The sequence below is a fragment of the Chiloscyllium plagiosum genome, chromosome 4, assembly GCF_004010195.1.
Source record: "Chiloscyllium plagiosum isolate BGI_BamShark_2017 chromosome 4, ASM401019v2, whole genome shotgun sequence".
Lineage (NCBI taxonomy): Eukaryota > Metazoa > Chordata > Chondrichthyes > Orectolobiformes > Hemiscylliidae > Chiloscyllium > Chiloscyllium plagiosum.
In genome coordinates this window covers 112,090,125-112,102,074 of record NC_057713.1, presented here as the reverse complement: position 1 = coordinate 112,102,074, position 11,950 = coordinate 112,090,125, and the positions used below count along the sequence as shown (strand labels likewise).

The following is an 11,950-nucleotide window of genomic DNA, read 5'->3' as shown; positions in this document are numbered from 1 at the left end:
CTTGAATTATAAAAAAAAGAGTAGGGAAGAGATCTGGAAGACAGGATGTTAGCTTTAACACATGGAACTTTTGTTCCAATTGAAACCATGTGAAAACCTATTTAATACTTGAGATAGCATAACTGTCTGAAACCAATACCAATAATATCAACACAAACCTTTCTCATTAGGACATGTCTCTTTTGAAAAGAATCAAGTTGGGATGTCTACACTTTTGTCTAAAGGATCATATGTAACTGTTGTGTAACATTGCCAATGTTGCTTTGTCCTTGCAATTAGACAAGCTGAAGGGTCCACTAACTATTCAGTGCACTCATCTATTTTGCTATTTTATAAGATTTCACCATTATATATTGATGTGTTATCATTTCAAACATCCATTCATATTGGTCTTTCCGACTCTGTTAACCTTCAAAATCATAAAACTTTAGATAAGCATGCAAGTAAAGGCTTAAAAACTCAAAATAGCAACAGCTGTGAGATAAACAGTGCAGCACTTAGAGTCATAGAGATGTTCAGCACGGAAACGGACCCTTTGGTCAAACTCATCCATGCCGACCAGATATCCTAAATTAATCTAGTCCCATTTGCCAGCATTTGGTTCATGTCCCTCTAAACCTCTCCTATTCATATACCCATTCAGATGTCTTTTAAATGCTGCAATTGTACCAGCCTCCATCACTTACTCTGGCAGCTCATTCCATACACACTCACCACCCTCCATGTGAAAAAGTTGCCCCTTAGGTCTCTTTTAAGATTAAATTAGATTAGATTCCCTACAGTGTGGAAACAGGCCCTGTGGCCCAACTAGTCCACACCGACCCTCCAAAGAGTAACCCACCCAGACCCATTCCCCATATTTACCCCGACTAATGCATCTAATTCTATGGGCAATTTAGCATGACAAATTCACCTAACCTGCACGTCTTTGGACTGTGGGAGGAAACCGGAGCACCCGAAGGAAACCCACGCAGACACGGAGAGAATGTGCAAACTCCACACAGATAGTCGCACAAGGCTGGAATCGAAACCGGGTTAAATCTTTCCCCTCTCACCTTAAACCTATCTCTTCATTTAGGACGCCCCCACCCCAGGTAAAATCTTTCTCTATTTACGCTATGTATGCCCCTCATGATTTTATAAACCTCTATAAGGACATCGCACAGCCTCTGATGCTCCAGGGAAAATAGCCCCAGCATATTCAGTTTCTCCCCATAGCTCAAACTCTCCAACCCTGGTAACATCTTTGTAAATCTTTTCTGAAGCTTTTCAAGTTTCACAACATCCTTTCTATAGTAGGGAGACCAGAACTGCACACTCGACAAAAGCATATCTACCAGCAGCTGCGGGCACATTTGGAATTCTCATATGTTCAAGGGAAGAGTTCCAACACCTGTGAAACAGTTAAACATTTAGCAAAGCTTATAAATTGAGTTCAGGTTTTCGACAATGATCCTAAGTCTTCCAGACAAACCGTTATGCTTTAAGAAAACATTAAATATATGTACAAAGTAAGTGCTTGCAGATATCAGTTACACAGGATTTAAGCTCTGAAATAAAAGATTCATCAAGACTGTTCAAAACATCACTGAATCAGGTTGGATGTGAGTTGCTTTGTGGTGTAAGAAAATTTCTCTGCAACTATATCCTGCTTCTGTTAATCCTATAAACATCATACATCAAAGTGTCAAATAATTAAAACCAGTAGTTGCCTTTCCTAAACACTAATTTAAAAACTTTGTCAAATTAAATGTATGGACTTGCCATCCAAAAGAGGAACAGGAGGTTGTTTGGTCAAAAATTCTACGATGCATTTGCCAAAGATTTCCAGACAGTTTACCTCTTGTGGTTTACTGGGACCAAATACAACAAAACAGAAGCTTGGAATCCAGTAAAGGGGGGATAATATCTTGTAAAATAAAACATCTTTGCACGGCAAAATTAAAGAGTCAGATACAGTGAGCAGTGCAATAAGGTAAAACGTTGGGATGAGAATTCCTGTCCTCAAAAAGAAATCAATGGTTAAAAGCATCAATTTGTGCTGTTTTTCAAACACACTTGCATACAGTAATTTTTCATGTTAAGTCCTAGCCTGATTCTCTAAATTTGCAGAACAACTTTAAGGGAATCAGAGAATCAACTTATAAACTGGAGTTAGGTACGTTTCTATATTGCTTGTCTGGAAAACAAATTACGAGAGAATAGTGTACAGTGTTATATGTTTAGTACTAAGTACAAAATAAATTTAAATTAGATAAAGCTCATCATTCTCTCTTTCGCAGTTTCTCAGGGTCAAGCATTCTTTGCACTCCAGTTCTAATGGTACTGAGATAGCTGTTAAGTCTAATCTGCATTCTGGAGACTCTGCCGTATGAATATCAGGCAACACTTGAAGGGTTAGGCACTTTGGAGGCTTGTGTACTCTCTTTGAGATACTTCATCTCTGCTTACGCTTGAAGATTCTCAATGTTCAGTGTTTTCCCAAATGGACCTTCTCCATTTTGGTTGGTGTTATGACCAGATAAAGGAAGGACATTTTTAAATCTTGCCACAGTCAGTTGCAACAATATTTATTTTTTTTAAGCATGTCACTATCACATTTCAATTAAATGAATCAAAACTTAAGGAGAACCAATTCTAAGGTTTTCTTGAGTGAGAGAGCTTTATTATCTATTACTACCCTTTTCAAAAACGTGACAACAAACATACACACACAAAACAGCTAAGATGGAGGGAAGGTGTATTAATACTGACAGGTATATAAAGGCATTTACAGTTTACAGATCTGTTGGGTTGTGGAATGAAAAGAACTGAATCTGACTTTTTGCTATAACCTTGTTTCCATTGTAATGGCAACAATGCAAATATTCTGGAGACTTAAGTTTTCATGTTGTTGTTTCATGTTGCTTTTCAAAAAAGAAAAGGGCTCCCCTGGTGCTTTGTTTAGTGTTTAACTCACCGTCACATCTCTTCCAGCTTGAAGTTGTTCTGCTCCTCTTTCCACCAGGATAGCCGTTCTTTTTTCTTGTTCAGTCATTACTTTCATTGACGCTCCTGGTGTTTGACAAAGTACTTGCCAAAACTTGCTTGCACAGCCACATTACATCTCTGAGTGACTGCCTCCGGCTCAGAGTTACCCGATCCCTCAGTTACACTTCATTCTCCATCTCATTCAATGTTCTAACAAGACACATTTTCTTTTTATTTTCAGGCATTACAGGAACACAAAATGGAACAACTCAAAATGTACTCACACCCCTCTGGAACCTTCCTCCCCTCCCCTTCCCTCTGACTCCATCCTGTCTCCCAACTCCACCTCCTGTCATCTATTTACTATCCCTTCTAACCTTCTGCTCTCTGATGCTGAATGTTCTATGCTCAGCAAAGATTTCAGTTTAATACCCCTGCGCTCCCACCTTAATGAGTTTCAGACACATGGAGTTGAACACTTCTTCAGGGTCCTTTAACTTGTCCAAAGAAGTAGGCATGGAAAAGTCCTCTCTCCCAATCCCACAAGCCCCTTTGCCCACCTCTAACACTCCCCTTCCCTCTGGCCTTTTATCTGTACTTGATTTGTTCATGGAGAACAGTCAATGTGACATCGATTGCCTCAAATTCTCTGCACCATTCATCTATTCCAGTCTATTTCCCTCTGAACTGATTGCACTTTGTGCTCTCAGGTCCAATCCTGACTTTGTAATCAAGTCTGCTGACTTCCACATTGTGGTGGCTAAGCATCAGCTCCCTGATACTCCCTCCTATGTCCGCTGCACCACGACCCCACCATGGAACACCAGGTCAGAGTCTACATTTCATGCAGTGATCTACTCCGCCACTACCTCCAAGCTCATAGGCTCCCAACACCGCATAAACCACTTCTACCTTCTTCCTAAAACAGGACTGTCCGGGCAGACCCATTGTTTCTGCCTGCTCCTGCCCACAGAACTCATCTTTTCTTACTTTTACTTGATTTTTGTCCTCACTTAAGTTCACAATTCTCCTGACACTTTACATCAATTTCAGAATAGTTTGTGGGCTCCAGCCGACTTTTCTTTACCATGGACATGCAATCCCCTTACAAGTCCATCCCTCATCAGGATGGTCTCAGTGCTCTCTGCTTCTTCCTGGAAAAAAGGCCTGAACTTGTCCCCAGCTACCAGCCTGCTCCTGCATTAGCCAAGCTCATCCTCACTCTGAACAACAACTCCTCTAACTCCTCCCAATTTCTTCAGGTCAAAGGTGCGACCATGGGTAACCTTACAAGCCCCAGTTATGCCTGTCTCTTTGTTGGGTAAGTAGAACATTCCTTGTTCCAGTCTTGCTCTGTGCTCTCTCCCCCTCCCACCCAGAACTCTTCCTCTGACATCATCAGTGCTGCTTCCCTCTCTCATTCAGAATTAGAAACACTTATCAATTTCTCTTCCAATTTCCACTCACTGTCATCTTTACCTGATCCATCTCAGACTCCTCCCCTTCCTTCCTCAATACCTGTTTCCATTTCTGGGCATCAGCTGGCCTCCAGTATCCACTTAAAAACCTACTGTTACCTTCATAATACATCTTCACACCCTGCTTCCTGTAAAGACTCCATTCCATTCTCCCAGTTCTCTTGTCTCTGTTGCATCTGTTCCAATGAGATCAACTTCAACAAAGGGGCCTCCAACACATCCACCTTCTTCCTCAACTGAGGATTCCCCTTCAGTGATTGACAGAGCCCACAACTGGATCTGACGTATCCCCCACACTTCAGCCTTCACCCCATTCTTCTTTACTAGAACTGCAACAGGGTCCCCTGTCGTCCTCACCTACCATCCCACCAGCATCCACGTCGAAAGTTCATTAGTCACCATTTCTGCCACCTCCAGTGCGATGCCATCACCAGATACATATTCCTCTCCCTTCCCTTGTCAGTCTTCCACAGGGACCGTTACTTTCGAGACAGCCTGGTCCATTCCTCCTCCAGCCTCAACATCACCACCGCTGCTGCACTTTCTCACAATCACAAATGTAACTTCTGCCCATTTACTTTCTCCCTCCTCATTCTCCATAGTCCCAGACATACTTTCCAGGTGAAGCAGTGATTTACCGGTATTTCACTTAATTTAGTCTACCATAATCACTGCTCACCATTTGCTATCTTCTATACTGGGGAGAAGTAGCGCAGACTGGGTGATTGCTTTGCAGAACACTCATATCGAGTCTGCAAAAATGACCAAGCTTCCAACTGTCTGCTATTTCAACAAATCACTGAGCTCCAGCAAAGCTCAGTGCAAACCGGAAGAAAATTACCCGATTATCCACTTGGGAATCCTGCAACTTTCTGCCCCTGGGTTCCATTGTGTAATGGGTAACACTCTGCACTGAGAATTCAAATGTCAATGGCATCTCCTTGGGCAGCATGGTGGCCCAGTGGTTAGCACTGCTGCCTCACAGCAGCAGGGACCCAGGTTTGATTGCAGCCTCAGGCAACTGTTTGTATGGAATTTGCACATTCTCAGCATCTGCATGGGGTTCCTCCCACAATCCAAAGATGTGTAAGTTAGGTGGATTGACCACAATAAATTGTCCAGTGTTCAGGGATGTGTAGGTTGGGTGCATTAGTCGGGATTAAATGTAGGGGAATGGGTCAAGGTGGGCTACTCTTCGGAAAGTTGATGTAGACTTGTTGGGCCTTCTTCCACGCTGTAGGGATTCTAATATAGAGTTCAATAATTTTAGGGCCTGAACACCACCTCCTATGTCCTCACCCCAACCCCTTCCCCCGTACACCAGGACTTGTCATCACATGGGCTGCCACCACAAACAACTCATTGTCAGCTATTCATTCTGCCAGGCTGACATTTACCTATTCCTTTGTCTGCACAAGTGCTTTTTCTCTCTCTCTGGGATTCATCAGCATCTATTATTTATTCCTTCCCCCCCCTACTCCTACCACATCTTCAGCAAATATACCAACCTTTTCCTAGCTACAATCACTTCTGAAGATGGGTCACTGGACTCAAAACATTAACTCTTCCTGCCAGACCTGTTGTTTTTCTTTCCAGCAATTTCTGATTTTCACCATCCACAGTCTTGCTTTGTTTCTTTTATTCCCTTGGCTTGTTTGTCCTAACCAAGCACATCACCTCTCACTTATTTGGATGGAATTTCATTTGACGTTGATCAACCCATCTATATCACCCTACCAATTTTCAGATCGTCTATGAACTTACTGACCATCCACCTATATTCAAGTCTAAATCATTCATATATATCACAAACAGGAAAGGCCCCAACACTGATCCCTGCAAAACTCCATTTGAGCTTAAAAATGTGTTGCTGGAAAAGCGCAGCAGGTCAGGCAGCCTGACCTGCTGCGCTTTTCCAGCAATGCTGCCTGTCCTGCTGCGCGTTTACAGCAATGCTGCCTGACCTGCTGCACTTTTCCAGCAACACATTTTTAAGCTCTGATCCCCAGCATCTGCAGTCCTCACTTTCTCCTAGAACTCCATTTGACACAGGATTCCAGTCACAAAAAAATACACCCTCAACCATCACTCGTCTTCCTACCAGCCAATTCTACATGCAATTTGCTAAATTTCCTTGGATCCCATTGGTTCTTATGATCACTATCAGTCTCCCATGTGAGAATTTACCAAAAGCCTTACTAAAGTCTGAGCAAATTATATCAAATCCATTGCTGTCACCTCTTTAAACAAATCAAACCACGTTGGTCAGACATGACCTCCCCTGAACAAAACCTTGATTAATCCCTGCCTCTCCAAATGCAGATGAACTTGGTCCCTCAGAATTGATTTCCCATCACTAACTGACCTGTAGATTCCCGCTTCCTCTTTTCCTCCCCCCTTTTTTTTTTTAATAACAGTACCACGTTGGCTACCTTCCAGAATCTCTCATGGCAGGAGAAGAGTTGAACATTATTGCTGGTACCTGCGCTACTTCCTTCCTGCCTCACTCAACACTTTTCATTTGACCCTGGAGATTTATCAAATTTAAGGCTGTCAGACCACTCAGAACCTCCTGTCTATGCTAATTTCTTTAATTAAATCAGTCCCTCTCCCTGATTTCTATACTCTTATCACCATTCTCACAATGTATTATTTCAAAACTCTACATAAGTCCTTTAGCTTCTATGTTCCTTAATAGTTCCTACACTTTCCCTTGTTTTTTTTTTAAACCTGTAATGTACTTGTAAAATAACAAGATCTTTATCTGCTATTATTCTTTCATGCAGTCTTTATAAGTACCCTTTGCACATTCTATACTCAGACATCTGCTATTCTGAGCACTCAGTATATGCCAATAGCTTCCTTTTTTTCTTTGCCCAATCCTGTGAATTCATCAATATCCATGGTTCTCAAAATTTGTTGGTCCTACCCTTTATATTTATTGAAACATGTTGGCCCTGTATTCCATTTCTTTCTTGAATGCATCTCATTGTTCTGATACGAAATTACCCATAAGTACCTGTTTCCAGTCCACTTTGACCAAATCTTACTTGATCACATTTTTAAAAAGTCCCCCTAGTTTAGAACATTTATTTCAGGCCCATCCTTAATATAATCTGAATCCAGTAGAGTTAATGATTACTGTCTACAAAATGATCCCCCTCTGCCCAGCTTCATTACCTAAAAATATGCCCAGTTCTGCCCCTCTGTCATGTAGGGCCTACTACATGCAGGTTTAAAAATCTCTCCTCAGTGCATTTTAAGATCTTTACTCCTAAACATTTCACACTGACTACCTCAGTAAATGTTAGAGGAGTTGAAACCACCAACCCCCTCCCCCACCCCACGTCATTTTGTGAAAATTGTCTACATACTTGCTTTTCTGTTTCTGTCTGAGGTGGCTCTTCTAATTGAATTATGCATCTACAAGGAAGGTTCTAACACGTCATGTATACTGTTCCATATCCTGGAAATAAGCCCTCTTCTCAAAGTCAGACGGTTTTGTCATTTACTTGGGTATCTACACATAATTAGGGATTACAAAAATGATCACTTTATTTTGACTTTCTGAGTTTATCACGTATCTTCAAAGCTTTTCCTCAGCATTGGAAAATTGCAGAACAATGACACACCACAACCAAAATTTCTACTCTTGACAAATTTATTAACAAATAACAGAATAAGCAAATGACAAGCTTGATTTTACATCAGTTATGAAAACATATTTTCTCAAAAAAGTAAACAAGTATGAGACATGATTTCTGAGCAGATGGATTTTTTAAAAAAAGTCAAAAGAAGCACTGGGCCTGACTACGAATACACAAATGCCACAATAATCTATTATAACCAGTAAGGCTGTAAACAAATCCAAAAGAAAGATTAAGATGAAACAAGTTTAAACAACATTTTAAAAAAAAAATACTGCCAAACACACATTTGAAGAAATTCACATGTTTGGATTGACCCACCCTCTGAACACTGAGCTGGTAAAACTAAAATCACTTGTATCAAAATAAACTACAGCATGCATTTGTGACTTTTAAGCATCTTGTTTATCATGGTGAGAGAAGCCATACTAAACCTTCAACATTTCTTTTCGTAACTGTACTACTTTTTCAAAAGATGTGCAACTTTTGCTGCCTTTCTAAGATCTGGTACCAGCCCAGAATGTAGAAATTTTGGACTAATACATCCTCATGTTGTAAGTAAATAAGAGATGAATTTTGAAATCTGAAGATTTAGCATTTCAATCTCAAAGGCAAATTTATGGAGGAGACAATTTTGTAAAGCTTAAGATTGTTTAAACAATATTTTCTAAATCAGATTTTTTTTTCAAGAGACGAGTATACAATACAGCATAAAAGATAGATAGCTTTAACTCGAGGGGGGACAAACTTTTACAGAATATGGTGTCTATAAACGTTTATAAGATTAGAAATATTTGTTACGTTGATGTCCTATAGTCTTAAATTATTTTTGAATTATTATTGAGAACTCAACACTATAACAAATACATTGAAAAAACACTGTACCAAATATATACATTTTAAAAAAACTAGAAATAATATTTGGTGATTTTTGTAGGAGCAGAACATCAGAATTATAAGTGGAAAGTACATACATTTTCAAAGTAAAATTTATATAATATTCACAATGTCCTAGCACTATAAACAAGTATGAAAACTATAGATGAACTTTAAAAACAATCATTTTCTAATTAATTACATTTACTGCATTTATGTTAGTACTCAAAAAACTTTGTAATGTACTAAACAAATGCATTGGTTTCTTAAAATTATACACAAACTGGAGTTTATAAACATTTTTCAAAACTTCACTGTACAAGAAAAAAATTACAAAGTTATATGTATTGCTAAACAGAAGCCTGTACAAAATTGAAGCTTCTACCTTTACTAGGTTTACATGGAAAATGCCTCAGTGTTGTGATTATAAAAAACCTGATTCATTGTATTTTAGATGCATTACGCAGTAAATCTATACCCAAATTAGCAGGGCTGTGCAAAATATTATAATGCAGAAATTATGACCTTCAATAATTATTTAATATAGCTGATAAAAGTATCAGCTATATTAAAATACAGTAGCAAGTTAATAAGCAATGTGTAAAAATGAGAAGTACTTTATTAGATCTTTCATTGTTGGTCATGTATAGTCTACTTTAGAGCCAGTTATCAAGTAATTTGTACCCTGATATTTCTGCAGTAAGCAGCTAGGTTAAAAAAAAACTTAAATCATCGCTGTTGTAATTCACCAATTCCAGAACCTATTCAGCTGTGGTGAACATGTGCCGAATTGACAGTGTAAACTAGAGTTTGTAATCTCTAGTGTTTGGGAATTATAGGATATCCTGCTAGTAAAGTTGAAGAGTAAAGGTCTTGATAGAAAACTTTGCAATGTATCATGTTTGTTTCTGTTGTACAAAGTCAGGAAAACACGGAATTGGAGCTTTCATTGGTTTAAAAAGGGCAGACAGACCGTATAGTTTGGGAGGGGAGAACTTGTTGTTGTAGCTGTATCAAGAGAAAATTCTTTTTGCTGCAATATGAATTTTGCTGTATTGTGCTTGGGGCTATTTTTGAGTATGATTGAAGAGAAAATTTTAAATCTACAGTGAAAGTTTGTACAAAAAGACTCAAACAAATAAGAAAAACATAAACCTAATGAAAAATATGAAGTGCTTGAACAATGGGAAAGACAAGTCATTTTGCCAATGAGAAAAGAGAAAACAATTGCTTGTAACAGACACTATAACAGCTAAAGACAAACCTTTATTACACAAAGTTATTACCAGAGCTCTGATCAAACCAGACTAAATACAATACAACCATTGTCTATTAAAATACCTTGTACCATAAGTTCTTTGGTGCAACTAAAATAATTTGTGCCATTATTAGTTAAGAATATCCCAGTGAAATTTCTAACGATATGCAACTACTAAAAGGCAAAATAAGTTGGCAGTAAACTCATTAAAATTTTTAAAAAACAACTTGCTACTTAATCATGGAGGAAGATGGATCAGTAAGTGCACATCTACAGTAGTGAGCAGTGATAGCTTCATTCAATAGGCCTCACTGTGAAACGGAGATGCATTGTTTGAAAGAGATTAGAAAATATAAGCTTAGTCCACCCGGATTCCACTCTGTCTTCCCCAACCAGTTTCCAATTCTGTCCCATTCCCCACCCACTTTCTACATCAAATGTATATATTCAGGACAACCCCAGGAGTTTCACCATTATATATGGGATTCAGCTGCATTCTTACCCAAGGCCCAGTTGTTTTGGTACAACATATCCTCAGGATTTTCAGGCTTTAACTTTTTTTGTACAACATGATCATTTTTAGTTATGCTTGTGATATACAAGATTTTACTTGGAAAAACCATTGCACCCCCAACAAATTTGAACAGGCACAAAATCAGTGAGTGATGTAAAGGAGGATCCTGGTAGACCAGTAAACGTTAGGAAAACATGCTTACATAGATTAATTAGAAGGGTGGGGTTGGGGAAGGGTGCTTATTTTAAACTGTTTGAAAGCGGCAATAATTGTCAGTTGTGAGTTTGAGTCAGTTAAACACATCAAACAAGTGGAATGAGGCTTAGATTCCATTATACACATACTTTGATCATTGGTGATAACAGTTTTAGTTACTTCCACAGAAAGCCAAGGTTTGACAAAACAATGGGGCAGGAGTAGTCTTCCTTGTACTTTACTTCTGAAAATATTTGATATACTGAACCGATTAGATGGTTCATCATATAATTTAGTCTGAAATTGATGGAGAGTTTAAAGACCGCCCACTAGCTGGGCTGCTTGTAAAAGTAAACAAGTCCTTTTCTTTGTCTTTCCCATCATGTTTGTGCTTATGCTTATGCTTGTGTTTATGCTTTTTCTTTTTTTTCTTGTGTTCATGATGGTGGTGATGGTGGTGTTCCCCATGTCTCGATGAACTGGACTCTTTGCCAAGTGAAGGAAGTGGAGCAGCTGAATTGGAACTCATGGCATTGTCTATGGTTGTTGTTTCTTTTCCTATGAAAATGGCATACAATTACTTTTTTAAATCCACATTGCATTTTATTTTATAAATATGAAAGCTTGTGTGTCTATATACATTTGTACTCTCATTCAATATAATTGATAACATATATGGATGGACATACAGGCCTGTGCATACATATACATACATGGGTGTTGTTGAGTTCAAGTGTACTGAATAAAGGCAGTTTAATCAAAGGGCATGCCAACTTTTCTGTCTTCATACAACTTCCTATGACTGGTTTAACAGCAATTTTTGTAGCCTTTGCAGCTGATCTACAATGTGCTGTGCTGGAGGACATTGATAGGTAATAGCATAATCACTACAAAATCACTGAATCCCTAAAGCATGGATGCAGGCCATACATCTCGCTGAGTCCACACAGACTCTCTGAAGATCATCCCGCCCAGATCTACCCATTCCCGTAACCCTGCATTTCCTATCGCT

The 11,950-nt window shown here is 39.0% G+C and overlaps 1 protein-coding gene across 3 annotated transcripts in view; it reads right to left on the bottom strand.

The window, feature by feature from the left end:
* Positions 1 to 8,098: 8,098 nt before the first annotated feature.
* The window catches only part of taf2 (TAF2 RNA polymerase II, TATA box binding protein (TBP)-associated factor), a 105,093-nt gene continuing 101,241 nt past the window's right edge, over positions 8,099 to 11,950 (bottom strand). For all 3 annotated transcript variants that reach the window (XM_043688977.1, XM_043688976.1, XM_043688978.1), the window contains one exon: positions 8,099 to 11,496. In XM_043688977.1, coding sequence (XP_043544912.1) covers positions 11,231 to 11,496 — 266 coding nt within the window. In that variant the 3' untranslated portion in view covers positions 8,099 to 11,230. The remainder of the gene's footprint in view (positions 11,497 to 11,950) is intronic.